The sequence below is a fragment of the Pan paniscus genome, chromosome 23, assembly GCF_029289425.2.
Source record: "Pan paniscus chromosome 23, NHGRI_mPanPan1-v2.0_pri, whole genome shotgun sequence".
In the NCBI taxonomy this organism is placed as follows: domain Eukaryota; kingdom Metazoa; phylum Chordata; class Mammalia; order Primates; family Hominidae; genus Pan; species Pan paniscus.
The window spans coordinates 62,021,517-62,040,721 of NC_085927.1; the positions used below are offsets into that span (position 1 = coordinate 62,021,517).

A 19,205-nucleotide genomic window follows, 5' to 3' on the forward strand; every position below is an offset into this window, starting at 1 on the left:
GCTGGAATGTAGTGGTGGCATCTTGGCTCACTGCAACCTGCGCCTCCCAGGTTCAAGTTATTCTCCTGCCTCAGCCTCCTGAGTAGCTGGGATTACAGGCACCCACCACCACGCCTGGCTAATTTTTGTGTTTTTAGTAGAGATGGAGTTTCACCATAGACTTTTATTGAGCTTCTTACATTCAATACATGTTTTGAATGCAGTAAAGGCTTGTTACTACACTCATAGCATGTAGTAACAATTTTACATAGATTTTGCAATCTGAAAAATGATCATTGTACAGGTACATAACATAGATTTCTCTAAAAGATGTAAATAGGCCTTTGATAGAATGACCAAATTAAGAATATAATTTTCAGAATGTAACTGTATTGTTTGGAACTTGGACCAAATGTTTCCACAGGAAAAAATATTTAGTATAAATTGAAATTGTGCAGAAAATGCATCTGACAACATTTTTAACCTTTATATTGTTTGCCTGTAATCTTTTTCTTTTCTAGTATCATGGCAATATTACAAAGTGTAATAATGTTATTGAGATCAACATTTAAATTGCTGATCTTATTAACTGTTATTTAGAATTTTATTTTTGAAATGCAGTACTGTTTTTTAAAAAGATTTCATCCAAATTTTTGTTCCATCCTAATACTGTTTATCTACAAAAAGCAGCTTTACTACATAAACATGCTTCATTTTCTTATTTTTTAATGATATTCAGCTTTTTCAATTTGACTACCAAGACTTTAGATTTCCTAGTACTTTATATCATACATGTAAGGTAATACCTACTACAATGTAATTAAAAGAGCATTTATGTAAATGTGAAGATTAGAATATGGGTAATGAGTGATGTCTTTCTCTTCAAATCAAAGGAAGAAGAAATATTTTGGACATACAACATATCAACTCACAGCCAATGGGTGAAAGCAGATGTGTTAATACCAGAAGATCTGAAGACATTTAAGGTATGAAAGAAAAAAAAAGTATTTTTTTTATCATGGTTTAAGTTTTAGCTTTGCAGCAATAAATTGATCATGCACTGCTAAAGTTAAATTAGCATTTAAGTTAGGGATGCGTGCTTGTATATTTGGGGAGAGTGATTGCTTACTTTTTAAATTGTACCTTTTCCTTCTGAGACCAAATTTCCCATGGCGGGGGAAATAGAGTGTATCCACTCTTGTTCACAGCTTCCTCATTCTCCACAGCCTTCCTTTCTTGCTCCCCAGCGCCATGCTTTGCCCCAGGGAAACAAATTGCATTATGAAGTAGGTAAATAGTAAACTGGTATTGAAACTTAGTAGAGTATAGACAAATGTTTTGAATGCAATAATTCATATCTTTATAACACATGGAAAGCTCTATGTACACCAAGAAACATATGAAACATACATAGGCTCAATAGGAATGCTGTCTCTTAAAAAGTTAAATTGATATTTTGTGTTGTATTAGGTTGGTGCAAATGTAATTGCAGCTTTTGCCATTGTGGCTTTTGCCATTGCTTTTAATGGCCAAAACCTCAATTATTTTTGCACCAACATGATATACGGAATGCGTAAGTTTATTTATGCTGGAGTGTGAGTATAAAATGATGATACTGATTATATGTGTGGGTTATGAAGCCAATTTCATTTCTTTATAGTGATATTCCATTCATACATCCTATCACAGCCTATTAACATTTAGACACTATTTAATTTTCATAGGCTGATATCTGTTTTTATAACTTCTCAGGTACTAAACAAGTTTCTTTTTTTATAAACTGAAGATTAAATTTTGTTTTAACTCAAAGATAAAACAAAGTAAAATGTAAAGAAAATGAATTTGAGAGTTATTCCAGGTTCTCAAGTGGATATGTAATGTAATTAGCTGTTCAATAATTATAGGCCTTTGAGATCTAAGTTTAAAACCATCAATTTTTGAACCTCAAATTGATATCATTTCTGCATTTCTGATCTCTTGCTGCTATGAAAATATACAGCTATACATTAATAATTTTTACATGTATGATATTCATTATGGGAAAAGTATGTAGCAGCATACAAAGTTTTCTTATTGTTGGATATGGTTTAAATTTAATATTATTTTCTAAACCAAATTATTAGACATATTTGCAAACTGAAAATCTGACCTTAAGTAATTATTAATGAACAAACAAATATATATCCCTCGTATTTTGTTTGTTTGAAATGGAGTCTTGCTCTGTCACCCAGGCTGGAGTGCTGTGATGGGATTTTGTCTCACTGCAGCTTCCACCTCCTGGTCTCAAGCAATTCTCTTGCGTTAGCCTCCCAAGCAGCTGAGACTACAGGCATGTGCCACCATGCCCAGCTAATTTTTTGTATTTTTAGTAGAGATGGGTTTTATCATATTGGCCAGGCTGGTCTCGAATTCCTGACCTCAAGTGATCCACCTCCTTGGCCTCACAAAGTGCTGGGATTACAGGTGTGAGTCACTGCACCTGACCTATCCCTCGTGTTTTGAAAAGAAAATCTATTCAGAAACTTTAAGCTGGATGAAACTGAAGGAAGTCAATTTTAATTCTTAGTATCTGGCTGGAATTTTAACCACATTTAGTGCTGTTTAATAGAACTTTCTGCCTAATGGAAATGCTTTATATCTGATGTCCAGTATGGTAGCCACTCATCACATGAGGCTATTGAACAATTGAAATTTGGCTACCATGACTGAGGGAACTAAATTTTATTTTATTTTCATTAATTTGAATTGAAATAGTCCTCTGTAGCTCATGGCTAATGTTCTGGACAGCAAATAATTAGTTATCTGTGATACAGTCAGCTATTTATACTTCTGCACTTTTGGTGTTAAGTAATAATTGCTCTTGGTAGAAACTCAAGGAATGCTAATACTTTGACATTATCTTACACTTGACCAGCAATGTGTGGTTGTTTCATTTGCTAATATTGCTTATCTCCAGAAAAGCTAGCAATTCAATTGGTGACAACAAAATTTATTTACTTTAATTGACACTTCTTTTCTCATTAAAGAAGTTACTCTTTTATGTAAGTTGAATAGAGTTTTATGTTTATTCCCTTACATTTTTTTATTCCTATATTGTGTCTGTTTCCGTTTGCCTGATATTTTTCTTCATGTATTCAAATACTAATTTCACTAGTTAAAAAATAAGTCAGATGCAGTTACAGCTCTTGTTCTATAAGTAATGACAATACTTCTTATTTTCCTTGAAAATGAAAGAAAGAGAGCTGTAAAGATGATGACCAAGTAACAAGTTTGCAGTCAGGGACATTTTTGATAGTTAAGTGGGATGCTTGTGTTTTGCCTGATCCTGGGAGGTTTCTCTGAGCCTTTAGTGGAGCAAATGTTTCCGTCAGTTTTTTTTTTTTAATACTTTAATTTTTGGGGCACATGTGCACAACGTGCAGGTTTGTTACATCAGTCGTATGAGCATGGGTTGAGCTTATCAAACAGGAACTTTGTTATATATTGCCTTGGTTGCTTTAAACACTTTTTCTCAATAACTACTTTGTCTTTATCAACCTTCTTTAGTTTTTTGTCTTATTAAGGAGATTGCAAACTCATAAATTAATCTTTTTCTTCCTAAAGATTATTTTTGAAGGGACTCTTTAGAGCCAGAGAAGTTTTATTGCCCTTGATCACCTCTGGGTCTATGCCTGTGGACAGACCCAATCCAGAAAGCTTTGCTCTGCCGACGAATTCCCTTGCACTAGTGGCCAGTGCATCGCCAAAGAATCAGTCTGTGACTCTCGGCAGGACTGCTCCGATGAGAGTGATGAAGACCCAGCAACTTGCTGTAAGTGAGTGAATGGCTTACTAGTTTACATGCTCTAATTCAAGACTGTTAGTTGATTTTAAAACAGTCTTTGTTTCTATCAAGGCAAAGGTAAGTCATATGTATGAAATGTGATAAATATGCATTATTGCTCTGAAACTATTAGTACTATGCCTTCAGGTATCTCTATTTTAACTTAATGTTTTGGTGCTTGTTGCAAAGTCTGCAACATCTCTCAATTTATTCTACAAATGAATAGTTGTGATTATTGTTGGCTGGGTGTGTGAATGTGTGTGCTTTGATTAAAGAGAAGATGGGTGGTAGAAGGAAACTTTTTGTACCTTTGCCTTGGAGGCATATAGTATGGGTTGCTAACTTTTATTGTGTATGCATTTTTCCTCTCTAGTCAATGATCTTGGAAGCTGTAGCTGGGAGGGATGAGTAGGAGGAGGGTGGCCCTTCCTCCAGGGCAGCTACCATGGTTGTAGAAATCACTTCAGCCATCATGGCTGCCCTGGAGGAAGGGCCGCTCTCCTCTTACTTGCCTAGAAAACACTTCAGCCAACCGGGTGCAATGGCTCACACCTGTAATCGCAGCACTCTGGGAGGCCGAGGCAGGCAGATCACGAGGTCAGAAGTTCAAGACCAGCCTGGCCAACATAGTGAAACCCCCGTCTCTACTAAAAATACAAAAAATTAGCCAGGCGTGGTGGTGGGCACCTGTAATCACAGCTACTTGGGAGGCTGAGGTAGGAGAACTGCCTGAACATGGGAGGTGGAGGTTGCCGTGAGCTGAGATCATGCCATTGCACTCCAGCCCAGGCAACAGTGTGAGACTCCGTCTGAAAAAAAAAAAAAGAAAAAAAGAAATCACTTCAGCCATGACTGGCGTTTGGGAGGGCCAAAGTGCCTCAACACCTTTCTTTCAGGCCTTTTCTGAAGAGTCTTTGATAGAAGTGATGACAAGAGATCCCATTGCTATTCAAGCATAGTCATAGTTCAACAAAAATATAATTTAATTTACAATCCACAGGATGATTCTCATATGAGGTAACTTAGCAACTGAGATCCCTGTGTCTCTTTAGAAAACATGAATTCCAAGGATATGAATCCAATTTCTGTATCACAAACAGGTGGTTTTTAAAAGATATTAAAAATTTGACGTTTATTTTACTGCAGTGTCTTATTTTAGTGAGATGTTTTCTTGAGCAGAGGTGAAAATATTGTAATAAGATAAATGCCACCTTTTAAGTGAAAAGCTCTGTATAATTGGTTTCTCTTGGGAAGCTTGGATTTTATTAAGAGCAATGCGGAGGGACACAGGATAGAGGAGATGAGAAAGTAAGGCTAAAATCCCCTTCTGCCATGTTCATCAACAGAAATCCAGTTAATACTTCAGACTCCTAGCTTTAAACCAAGTAATCGGCTAACCAGTGTGAGCTCAACGGAGCTTTTGGGCTGCTCTCTTCTTTTGTTCAAAACAAGCGATGTAAGAGCAATTTATTTACTCCAATGTATGTGAAGTTTCTTTCTATGTTTTATTTAAATTTTTTACAGACAATTTGCCTCATTTCTGTTGGGGAAATATTTCTTTCTAACAGTTTCTATAATTCTTAATGTCAATAACTGAAGGAAAATATATTTCCTTTCTTTCCACGTATATAATTTTTTTTTTTTTGAGACAGAGTCTTGCTCTGTCACCCAGGCTGGAGTGCAATGGCATGATCTCGGCTCACTACAACCTCCACTTCCCGGGTTCAAGTGATTCTCCTGTCTCGGCCTCCAGAGTAGCTGGGATTACAAGCATGTGCCACCACACCCAGATAATTTTTGTATTTTTAGTAGTGACAGGTTTCATCATGTTGGCCAGGCTGGTCTTGAACTCCTGATCTCAGGTGATCCACCGGCCTCAGCCTCCCAAAGTGCTGGGATTACAGACATGAGCCACTGCACCTGGGCACTTGTATATTTGGAAGCTTAGCTTTTTCCCCTCCATTATTTTCCCCGTAGTAAATCATACTTTATGTTCACCTTTAAAAAATTGTTTAGCATTTGATTTTTGACATATTTTCTCATTTATTGAAGTTTCATTGATTATGTATATGACATTTTTCCAGTTCAGTAGCTCTTGATGCCATATTCTGCTATTTTCTTTGGGTGAATGCAGGAATGGGTAATTGTGTTTCTCAACAAAAACAGTGTTATTAGTCTTTTAAGTTTTTAAATAGTGTAACCTCATTTGTCCAAAGAAAACCTGTCATGTTTGCATGATTGAGATTGACTTGATATAGGGAATATGTCATAAAAATGTAGCCATATTGCATACAGTATATATGTGTATTCATGTATTTTGATACCAAAATGAGTGTTTCATGTAAATATATATACAATTATTTATGCTGTGAAATTATATAGATTTGGATTATTAGAATTGATATAAATTTACACTATTTGCTGCACTAAAGTATTTAATATATTTTTGCATATAGACACGTGCATATGTATATTCTTACAAAATAAAAGAGGCTTTCCTTTGAAATTTAAAACCATATTGAAACATTTTACACATACGAAAACATTTGTGTTTTACAAATTTGAATTTGTAATATCAAGTTTTTTTCATAAACGATTCTTCCATGTTCATGAAGCACAAGAAAAAATATCTTTATATATTTTTTTATTGCACTTTAGAATGAATCTCTAGGAGGGTATAGCTTGTGCAGGCAGTTTGAATAGCACCAGGAATACTTACCAAATTCTGGAGAATGAGTAAATATGAACTCGTGAGGATTGTCATTTGGTATTCCACAGCCAGTGTGCTTTTCCCCAAAGGCAGACTCACTCAGGTCTTCTCTCATTATCAAGTTGCTCTTACTTTTAGGTATTATTTTAATATATGGCATAACATAGCCTCCAGACCGGTGGCTTTTCAAAATCAGTTAATAAAAATGGCCTGTGGGTTTTGCTGCAACAGCAGACTCCATGGACCAGAGCATCAGCATTACCTGGGAACTTAGTGGAAATGCAGAACCTCAGGCCCTGGCCCAGCCTTATGGAACCAAAAGCTACATGGAACAAGGTCCCAGGTGATTTGTCTGCATATGAAACTTTGAGAACCACTGTACCAAAGAGGCTTCAGGAAGGAAGACAGCTAGGGGAAGAAACAGATGGCATCTAAAAAAATTGAAAAAAACTAAAGGCAAACAAGTCAGAGTTCTCTCAGGGTAGAAGCAAAAACTCTCTTTACTTTGCTAGTCCTTAAGAGCATCAATATTAATAAAATATTTATAATGTGTATTTGTAATGTATATTAACACAATATTTATAATATAATCCTGTTAGAATCTAATATATTCTCATTAAATGAAATATTCCCCATTCATTTCCCATACATAGCTTTCTTTCTTATTTCACAGAGAGCTGATTAACTTCTGGAGGATTCATAAAATATTTTACTTTTCATGATCCAGAATTTTTCCCAGCTGCACAATGAAATTCTTTCTTGTCTGCTCATATGCTGTAGTGGTTAAATATGCAAGAGAAAGCTTTGTCAGGATCTTAAAATATTACTTTAACTGATGAACTCTGAGTAAAATTTCTCTAAAACCAAACAATAGATTTTTGATGTTTATTAACATAATCCTGTATTAAATGAGGGCAGTTAAGATTAAAATATATCTGCACCCTCATGTTCATTGCAGCATTATTCAAAATATCCAGCCACAACAACTGAAGTCTCTGAGAATGGATCAAACAAGTGGTGTGTGTGTGTGTGTGTGTGTGTGTGTGTATAAAATGTATATGTGTTCACAGTGAAATATTATTCAGCAATAATGAAGAAAAAACTTGCTATTTGTGACAATGATGAGCCTGGAGGGGATTATGCAAAATGAAATAACCCAGACAGAGAAAGACAAATACAGCACGATCTCACTTATACATGGAACCTAAAAAAGTTGAATTTGTAGAAACAGAGAGTAGAATGGCAGTTGTCCAGGGCTGAGGCCTGGCCGAAATGGGGAGGTGTTGGTCAAAAGATACAAATTTTCACTTACAAGATAAATAAGTTCTGGGAGTCTAGTGTACAGCCTGGTGACTATAGTTAATAACACTGTATTGTATACTTGAAATTTGCTGAGAGTAGATCTGAAATGTTCTGATCACACACACAAAAGGTAACTATATGATGAAATGATGCTAATTAGCTTTACTGTGGTAATCCTTTCTCTATGTATATGTATATCAAAACATTACATTGCGTACCTTAGTTACAATTTTGTTTGTCACTTATACATCAATAAAGCTTAAAAAATTAATACATATATATGCAATATGTTTTAAAAATCTCTATCAAAATAATTAAAATACAACATGCCAAACATGTCCAAAGATACACATTGGATCCCTGAACAGTTTATACATGAAATAGATCTAATTTTCAGACACACGCTACAACATGGATGAACCTTGAAATAAGCCAGAGACAAAAGGACACGTATTGTTTGGTCCCAGTTATATGAAGTACCTAAAGTAGGCAAACTCATAGAGACAGATAGTAAAATGGTGGTTGCCAGGGTTTGAGGGGAGGGGATATGGAAATTATTGCTTAATGGGGGTGGAGATTCAGTTTGGGAATGAAAAAGTTCTGGAGATGGATGGTGGTAATGGTTGTACAACAATGGGAATGTACCTAATACCATAGAAGCTTACATTAAAAATTGTTAAAATGTTACATTTATGTCATGTATATTTTACCACAATAAAATACACATTTGTATTTATATATAAAATTTCAATAACTCATATAGGAAAAAAAATATATATAGAATCTACTTCACTGTGTTCCAAAAAAGTTGGCATGATAGATATATCTTCAAATCAAAATAGTTCAGGAAATTCCATGAAAAAGGGGTTTTTTAAATTATAGGACTTTAAAAACAATTTTAAATGCTAATATGAATTGTGTACCTTCACAGGGGACGTTGGTATAATAGTCAAATGAAAGAAATTTAAACCAAGGATCTTGTATGATACATTAATTTTTACTGTGATATTGTCTCCAAATGTATTTCATGTAAAAAAAAATATTGGGCCGGGTGCGGTGGCTCACGCCTGTAATCCCAGCATTTTGGGAGGCTGAGGCGGGTGGATCACGAGGTCAGGAGATCGAGACCATCCTTGCTAACACAGTGAAACCCCATCTCTACTAAAAATATAAAAAATTAGCCGGGCGTTGTGGTGGGCGCCTGTAGTCCCAGCTACTCGGGAGGCTGAGGCAGGAGAATGGCGTGAACCCGGGAGGTGGAGCTTGCAGTGAGCCAAGATTGCACCACTGCACTCCAGCCTGGGCCTCAGAGCGAGACTCTGCCTTAAAAAAAAAAAAAAAAAAGACAAAAGATAACACCAGCTCAGTTCCGAATATCTAATTTACCTGCAATTCCAAAATGGCTAGGTATTTTTTTTTTGAGAAAGTGTTAGGATAGAATAATAAAATGCATACTGAGATGCTGACCTCAAGTTATTTGTGTGTCCAGAATTAATTTAAACTTCCCCCTTCCCAGTGGATTTTTTTCATTTAAACTACCATCTCAGCAGGTTTATACTGGGCAAGCAAATTAGTTACTCCCTGAAAAGCTTTGGAGTTCCACCTTGCATCATTAAATAAAATGGAGATGGCCAACCAGAATGAAATGTACCAGACTTACAGATGGAAGCATGTGGAAGGGTCATGCCTCACACAGCACCTGAGATATTGTGTGTGACTAGATAAAGGAAAGCTATTCTGATCATTAGAGAATATTCACTACCAAGCAGAATAATTTTGCAGGCCTCCTAAGATGATTAGCTAGCGTAGAGCAGTGTTTGCCTGCATGCTCTTCATTTCTCCTCACCTGTTTTCTCTTCTACGTGTAACAGCAAAGCATCTCGCCTGTGACTTTGAGTCGGGTTTCTGCGGTTGGGAGCCATTTCTCACAGAAGATTCACACTGGAAGCTGATGAAAGGATTGAATAATGGAGAGCACCACTTTCCTGCAGCTGATCACACAGCAAACATAAATCATGGTAGGACATTTTCCTCTTTAAAAAAAATAGTTTTCTTTCTTGCATGTTGTGGAATGATGATACTGTGTATTTTCATTTCTATTCTGTAGACTGTACACATGGAACTCTGGTTTGTCTTGCTTTAAAACCTCCTGACCAAGTTAATAATTGGCGGGTAATTGAGTTCCCTGAAAGGAGCATTGTTTTAATCACCAACATGTTTGTTGTTGCAATTTTTAGAAGTTGGGTTAAAGGCATAAAGAGGTGGAAAAGTTTTCTGATCATTTTCTCAAGTTGCCCAGAATCAAGTACAGTAGGCTTGCCTTCTTTTTAGAGCAATCCAATTTTTTCAAAACAGGAAGAAAAATAATCTAATCTTGTTTCTGGGAACTGAGAACAGAGATTTAGCACTATCTGTGAAATAAATTTGCAAATACTTGAATGCAATTTAATCAGTCTTCGGGCTTCTTTATCATAAACAGTCTTATTCTTCCACATATATATTTTTAACCATCATTCCAGTGTTTACATATCATCTTAAAATAGAGGAACCATAACTACCTGTGGTACTCCAATAAGTGTCTGTGAAACTCCAATAAAACAGAAAGGGTTTGTTCTCTTTTCTCTTTTGTTTTGTTCACATTTATCATCGGATGTCATTCCCCATACACGTTAGCATCGTGTTAACTTTACTTTTTAAATGTATATGTTTTAAGTAAAGAGTGTCTCGCCATGTTGCCCAGGTTGATCTCAAACTCCTGGCCTCAAGCAATCCTCTCACCTCAGCCTCCCAAAAGTGCTGGGATTACAAGAGGGAGCCACCACACCTGGCAAACCTTACAATAGCACAACTGTACTTGTACTATAGATCATCTTTCAACCTCATTGAACATTATCCTATTTGTTTCTTCTTTCAGACTTCCAAAGAATTATACCAAAAATAAGTATTGATCATATTTTTAATTACAGCCATTGGAAATTGGGGTTGGTGGTAGTGGGTGAGGGTGCTAGGGGATGGGGTGGGAAAATTCAACCATCCATCTGTTGGCTACAGCCATAAACCTAGTTAATTGTTTAACAGTGTGGTAAGTTCTTAATTTTTGCTTTTGTGCCATGACTCATTTCTTTAACATTTTGTAGCAGACAAAGTTAAGTTTAAAGTTTAAAATAGAAAGGGGACTATAAATCATTGGAACTATGTATTAACAACACATTTTCTCTAAACTCATATAATATTTTACTTCTTTTTCTCTGTTCAAGCCAATTATTAAATACATAGCATAGACGATACCTGGATGCACAAAGATGGATGCCACGATCCCTGCCTTTGAGGTGGTCTCAGTCTGGTAGCTTAATTAGATAAGCAAGGAATTGCAATCGGTTATGAAGGATGCTTTAAGAGGGATGGAAGGTGATTCAGATGGATTCGAGATGCCTTGTTGAAGGAGATGACTCCTGAACTGAGCACTGAAGGGAAATGAAAAGTAGTCAGGAAGCCAGAAGTAAGGAATTACTGAGAGAAGACGGAACCAAAGAGAGGTGGGAGGGATCATGTCCTAATTGGAGGGAAGAATCCCCAAAGAAGGCAGAAAGATGGGAGTAGTTAGGGATGAAAGACGTGTGTGATTGGACAGGGAGAAGAGAACTGATGAAACAGGAGAGGAAGGAAGGGGACTCTAGAGAGTGCTGAGGAATTGGAAATGTGTCTGCAGGATGATGGTGACCCAGGTAGTCATGTTAAAGCATGTGACCAATCAAATTTACTCTAAAGGGCTGTTCTGTCTGAGATGAGGAGAATGGAGAGGGTGAAAGGCTGGAGTCAAAAAAACATGGATGTGCTGAAGAAATATCAGTGAGAGATGATGAAGGCCTAAGCCAAGGCAGTGGTTCTCAAAGGGAAGCTGTGCGGGCAGTGTGTCATGGTGGTCTGATGTGAGCATACCATAACCAGTTAGGGAAGAGCACGGGCTGCCCAGGGTTCCGACACGATGTTGACACTGCACCCATGTCTAAATATTAGGGTGCTTCAGTTTTATTAGATAGAAAATAGAGAAAAGAAAAGTAGCTTCCCTGTGGAGTTGTCATGAGGATTAAATGAAATAACACCTGTGAAGGTTTTTCCATGTAGTAAGAGCTCCATAAACATTAATAGATATTTGTTGTCCATTCTAATAAGAAGACTAGGAAAAACACCAGATAAGACAATTAGAAAATATGTTTGTAATTCACCTTTAGTCTTTTGCCATCTTATAATTACTACATAACTATGATTTGCATTAAAAAGATTCTAATAGAGCCCCTGTGTTAGATGTTGAAAGACCCATTCTTTTCCGGTGAGTTGAAGAATAGTGAAAGATAACAATATGACTGATAAAACTAGGGGCAGCTGGTCTCACCCAGAGTGTGAGGGACAAAAACGCAGTCTTTCTCATTTTAGAAAGGGCCAACTAAAAAAAAAAAATATATATATATATATATATATCTAGATCACGGAGTCAACATCTCTTTACCCATGATTACCATGATCAAACCTTAAAGAGAATCAGTAGTGGTTTTAAATTGCAAGTGAGGAGGAGAATTAAAAAAAATGAAAAAGGACTAGGAAGGGAAAGGAAAGTGAAATGGAAATTTCTGGTAGAGTCAGAGGCAGCCTAATAGTTCCGATATCTAAGAAAGTGGAGTTCTAGTTCATTTTGTTCTTACAGCCTTAAACATATAGATTGCAGCTTTTAAATCTATCTATCTGTCTGTCTATCTATCTATCTATCTATCCATCTATCTGTCTATCTATCTATCTATCTATCTATCTATCTATCTATCTATCTATCTATCTAACTAGCTGAGACAGAGTCTCACTTAGTTGCTCAGGCTGGAGTGCAGTGGTGTGATCCATGCTCACTGCAAACTCCACCTCCCAGGTTCAAGCAGTTCTCCTGCCTTTTCCTCCCAAGTAGCTGGGACTACAGGTGCACACCACCACGCCCAGCTGGTTTTTTGTTTTTGTATTTTTAGTAGAGCCAGAGGTTTCACCGTGTTGACCAGGCTGGATATGTTGATATTATGTAGTTTTTGTGTGTATGTGTGTAATTAAGCCTCGAATTTCCTTCCTGCCTTTTTTGCTTCGTTTCTACCTTCCTATTCCTACTCTGTTAAATTTCCATCGAAATAGGCAACTCATGTTAATTATGTTCCACTTTTATCTATGTTCATATAGTCACACACAGATATATATATAGTAGATACATACATATTCAAAATTATATGTGTTTCTGTGATTGTTTGTTTTTTAAGAAATATATTATCTTGTAACTATTGTCCCTATCTTCTTACTAAAGATAGCTTATGGCAGTTGCTCCAAGTCATCAAATACTATCTATTTTTTTCATTTTTTATGATAAAGTATTGGTTAAATGTAAAATTCAACCATTTTAGTGTACAGTTCACTGAGTTCTGACATACATACACAATTGTGTAACCATCACAAAAATGAAGATATAAAACAATTCTATTCCTGCCCAACACATTGTTCTGTGCCATTATGTACTCAATAATTCTCCCACCTCCCACCACTGACACCAATGATCTGATTTCTAGCCCTAGTGTATGCCTGTTCCAGAATGTCTTGAAAATGGAATCATATCATATGTAGCATTTTGATTCTGCCTTCTTTCAATTAGCATAAAGGACTTGAGACTCATCCATGTCGCTGGCTTCAGCCACAATTCCTTCCTTTTTCACTGCTGAATAGTTGGGTCCATTGTGTGGATGAGCCACACTTCATTTATCCACTAACCAGCTGAAGGACACTTAGATTGTTTCCAAATATTGTCAAATATGAGTAAAAACACCATTAAATTTGCATACGTGTTTTTGTCTGGACATAAGTGTTTATTTGGTTTGAGTTCTCTATCCAATGCCTATGTCTGTTTTTGTTTTTGTTTTTGTTTTTTTTTGCACTCTGGTTGGTGAGTGAACTCTACCATTCCTGACTTTCTGTGACCTTCAGGAAATGTTCCAGCTATTCATTTCAGGTGTTTTTACCCCCAGACTCAGGTAGTTTTCTCCAATCCATGCACACGATCGGTCCTTACATGGCAATTTAGGGGGGACTGTCTGCAGATCTCGGGAGCTTGCTGTCTTTTCAAAGCTCCAGTACCTGAAAGGGGCAGCTGGCACTCTGTCTTATGAATTCTACCCATGTGGGTCTCCCCAAAGCACCGACTCTGTCTGTTTCAACTTGAGGAGACTACCACACTCCTGTGTTTCCCCTCTGCACAGGCACCTGGAAACTCTGTCTAGGCAGTAAGCTGTGGGAATTACAGGACTTAACTCATTTGTTTCCCCTCTCTCAGAGATCACTATCCTGTGATCTATCACTATCTTACATTCCCATTGTCCTATATTTGACAGTCCATGCTAAATATGCTTTTTTTCTAATATTTTTCTTTTGCTCGTTTAAGACAGAAGATAAAATCCAGTCTGTGATACTGGATTCATGTTTGTTTATTTAGCTAAATTTATTTGATTTGGATATACCATAATGTATCTAGCTATTCCCCTATCCAGTGACATCAATATCATGACGATGTTTCAAATTTATTCTTGTACACATTTCCTCCTGTAGGATACTTTCGATTTTATGCAATAGATAATAACTAGGAGTGAGACTTCTATATTTTTTAAGCAAGATATGTATTTATATTTTCAATAAACATTTATAGATTCATTAACCCTAAAACTTTAGTACTTCAATTTTTAGTGACAAAATGGGACTACTTTTCCCTATTTTCCTACCAGCAAGAGGCATTATAATTCTCTATAAAAATGTCCAATTAATGGGTGTACAATAATTTCTCATATGTAATATTTATTTGCATTTCACTGAAAAATATTTTTTTCAAATGTTTCCAATGTCTCAATTTATTTGGGTTCTTTAATTTTACTAAGTAATATTTTACAGCTTTCGGGGTAGAGATTTTGAAAATCTTTTGCTAGTATTTTCCTAGGTTTTTGTGTTACTTTTAAAGAACTTCTGATTTTGATTATTGCTGACATATAGAAATGCATTTTTATAGAAAATATTGACCTTGTATCCAGTGGGCTTGCTAATTTTATTTATCATAGCTAGGAACTTATACATATATCTTTTATTTTCTAGGATCACAATTATTTTGTCTGCAAATAATGGCAATTTTATTTCCTTTTTTCTAAATATTAACAGTTCTATCTTCCTTTTGTTGTTTTATGTACTGGACAGAATTTCTAGAATGTGTTGAATAGAACTGGTGGTAGCTGCTAGACTTGTCTTATTTCTCTCTCAGAGGAAAAGCTGTCAATAGTTGAACCTTAAGTGCCATGCTTACTGAAAAATTGTATTCTTTATCAGATAAAAATGTTCCCTTCTATTCAAGAGTGTGCTTTTTAAAAAAATTAAGAAATTGAATGTATGTTAAAAGTTTTCAGTATTTTTCAGCATCTATTATGATATGATTGTCAGATTATCTTTTTTGTCTATAAGGTAAATTGATTTTTTAAATATTAAACCCCTCTTGCACTCCTGAACCAAACCTAACTGGAGTAATTTTATTTATTATTCATTTCTTTATTCTATATGGTAATGCTTGTTTATAACTTTTGCATTTGTGAAAGTTATAGAGACTGGCCTCTAACGTTCTTAAGACATGTAAGGTGTTACTTCTAGGCCAGTGCATTAACAAGGTACCTGTTTTGCAGAAGGTGAGGTCGAGCCAGATGTGAACACTTTAACCCAGGGAGACTATTCACTCTGTCCTTTAATTTTTATATTGTGCTGGTCACATAGCCACTCTGGGGTATGTGGGTGTGTAAGAGTTTTACAATAAACAATTCTGATTACGAGAAGTAAACTCCTTGCCATGACCAGGAATAAAACTGGTAAATTCCACATTTCTCTAACTTGGCTCATTGTTTAGAGCAGGCTGATAGAAAGATAAATCAAGGGACGTGTTCCTAGAAGTCCCTGGGCCTGTGGTCAGAGTTTAGACTCTCTATACCCCTTACCTGCACATATTAATTTTAATGCAATATTGTCAACTTTCTAAATATTTGGTTAAAATTATCATAGGATAGCATTTAGCTTCCAAATCAATGGTCAGTAACTTCATGTTTTAGTTCTATTATCTTTCATCTAGAAACATGTTATCTCTTTTCATCTAACCAGAGAGTTTGCAGTCTTTCACAAAGTTTATAATGTTCTTCATATAAATCGTGTCCCTTTTCTGTTAAATTTATTCCTACATTAAAAAAATTAATTTTGCTATCAGGAGTTGGACATTTCTTGCTGTTTATGTATCTGGAAACTTACTGCTAAGATAAGATAAGTAATTGTGTAATATATCTGTTTCCATTTAGCTTACCAAATTTTCTAAATGATACTATAATTATAAAAAATGGAATACTTTGGCTTTCTATTTTTACAATTATATTATTGGTAAAAGATGGGAAATTTACTTCTCTTTTTCTATAATGTCTACTAGATATTTTATTTCCTTGACTTCTACACTCACCAGACCTTTAAGATAATATTAGTCTAAGATTATAAATATTGCCTAATATTATCTCTAATTGATAGTTGTGACAGAAATATGTCATTTCCCATTTTAATTAATATTATTTTATCATTTGCCATTTAGAATGCTATTTATTTTGAGGTTGTTCACTAGTCTTTATTTAATTATTTCCTTTTATTTTATTAAGATTTGTGACTTGAAATTGTTCACTGGTTTTTCATAGTCTTTTCAACATTTAGATAGGATTCTATGACTTGACACTTTCATTTGTTGTTGTAACTGAATATGGAGACCGAGCTCCTAAATTAAACCAAACCTACATTCTTGGAAGGCTCAGATTAATCAAGACACACTATTTTTGGATAACAATTTCAAATTTATTTGACATCATTTTAATTAGAATATTTGTTCCTATGCTCACAAGTGAGATTGCTCTCTAGAGTTTTAAATTTTGTCCTATTTTCATCCATTTTATTAAAAATTAAAGATATTCTGGCAACCTAATATGAATCAGGGAGCTCTCCATATTTTTCTAAGATCTGAGGTTTCTCGAATAATGTTGCAAATATTTGTTTTTTAAAAATTAAATAGGGAGCCAGATGCAGTGGCTCATGCCTGAAATCCCAGCACTTTGAAGGCCCAAGGCAGGAGGATTGCTTGAGGCCAGGAGTTTGAGACTCTGCCCCTACAAACAAATTTAAAATGTATGTGGTAGTGTGCTCCTGTACACCCAGTGGGAGGCTGAAGCTGGAGGATTGTTTGAACCCAGGGGTTCCAGGCAGCAGTGAGCCACAATCATGCTACTGCACTTTAGCCTAGGTGACAGAGCCAGACCCTGTCTCAGGAAAAAAAAAAAAAAGAAAAGAAAATTAAATTTAACTCAGATGTGGGACCATACATTTCTCTCTAGATTTTCTTTTCATTACTTTTTCAGTTACTTTTGTTGTCTAAACGATTTATTCAGGCCTTTTGCTTCATTTAGATTTTGGCGTCTTAATGTGTACATGTTCTCACCTTCATTAACCAGCTTGTTTGAAATTGTGTATATTCTTTTGAATGACTGGAGGAGTAAGGTCTTTGAATATCGGTTCATTTGTTTTTAGAATTTTGATCATCTTTTTAAAAATATTCATTTGAATTTTACCTAAACCTGAGCATTTTTAGGTGGAAGAATTTTTCAAAATCAACTTTTCCCATTCTTTTCCTTTTTAGGTGAAGCATAGAGAATTTAATGAACTTGCTCGCATTCACTGTTTCCATTACCTGTAATTTGGAATTTGGGGACAGTAAACTTTATCTTTCCAAGTAGGTTTTGAGATTTAAAAACAATATAAACTGGGTTCTATTTTTCCCACTCAAAGATGACACTGCTGACTCACATCCTTGGTTGTTTGGTTAAACATGTGATGGAGTCTATAAAATAATACATTCTAATTCTAAATCCTTTCCTTTGTGTGCAGTCGGCATTGACTTGTATCTAGGAAAATCACTCTCTGAATACGGTATTTTCCAATGAAAATAGTTGGTTTTCCAAATTGCCTATCACTGTGATTATCAAAGGGCAGTATCAGACCTTGACATTGTTGGGTATAGCCTTCCTTGTAAGTCTTCAATATTCAATGAAACTACCCCAGACAGCAGCTCTGAACCTGTGATCTTTTAAGCTGCTGAGAGATGTTATCCCCTTCACATTTGCCATGAGCACATCCGTCGTAGTTAAAATCTAAAAGTGGTGATTTTGTTAATGTTCAGATTAGATCTTTAATTAAGCTTTAATCCCCTCTAGCACAGACAACAATGTCAAACACGTAAGACCCGGGAGAAACTAAAATTCATTCCATAAGCTCATATCCTTCGGTACTTTGTGAAGAAACTAAAAAATAAAGCTCTTTTGGGTATTTCATAAGGGCGTGTTGAATATCTAATTGTCAGCTTAGAAGCTTCATTTAATTTGATGTCAAACTCTATGACATAAATGAAGCCAACAGAAATGTTTGTTTAGGTGATTTGGATCAAGAGCTTGTTTTAATTGATTAAATGTTATTTTAGGTATTTAATGTTATACCGGTATAAATGCTATTTGTTATCTACAAACCATAATAGTAAATATGTCAAAAATGTACTTTTCTTTATCTAGTTGATAGTTTAGCATGTGCAAGGATAAGATTGTGGAGCAAAGAACAGCTAAGTGTGTAAGAGAACTTGCATCCGTATGACTTTCCCTTTGTTTTTGCAGGATCGTTTATTTATTTGGAGGCACAGCGCTCCCCCGGGGTGGCCAAGCTTGGAAGTCCTGTTCTTACAAAATTGCTCACTGCCTCTACCCCATGTCAGGTAATCAACTGTTCTGAATTTCCACTGGCCATTCTGTGGTTGTAAATCACTGAGCTTGGGTTACTCTGCTAGTAAATGCCCACCATGTTTTACTAGCACTTTAATAATGAATTAAGAGATTTACGTGCGCTATTTCAACACAAAATGCTATGTCCTTCTAGAAGACCATTTGTAACACATAACTGGCACCATCCTTTTGAGGGCTATTAAAGCTTTCTGTTATTTTATATTCTTTTCACACAGTCATTTCAATAATCTAAAGCTGTGGATACGCGTTGCCAAAATTTTTGGCCAACAATATACATTGAGAAAAATAAAGTCAGTTAAATAAGTGTTTGTTGAAAGAAAGACAAATGGAAATGATTATATTTACTGAAATTTGAGTTTTTTAAATGAGTCCTCTGGTGCCAGGCAAACACAAACTAAGGAGTGAAATACCCATTTTATTTCAGCAGCATATTAGAGAGGTTGGACTAGTTAGACTTGGTTCAAGTCTCTTTTGCCACTTTCTA

At 35.6% G+C, this 19,205-nt stretch overlaps 1 protein-coding gene across 1 annotated transcript in view; it reads left to right on the forward strand.

The window, feature by feature from the left end:
* Nucleotides 1–8,570: 8,570 nt before the first annotated feature.
* The window catches only part of LOC134730110 (MAM and LDL-receptor class A domain-containing protein 1-like), a 30,554-nt gene continuing 19,919 nt past the window's right edge, over nucleotides 8,571–19,205 (forward strand). Inside the window, exons 1-2 of the mRNA XM_063603209.1 lie at nucleotides 8,571–9,832; nucleotides 18,596–18,693. Of these exons, the coding sequence (XP_063459279.1) occupies nucleotides 9,640–9,832; nucleotides 18,596–18,693 (291 nt within the window). The 5' untranslated portion in view covers nucleotides 8,571–9,639. The remainder of the gene's footprint in view (nucleotides 9,833–18,595; nucleotides 18,694–19,205) is intronic.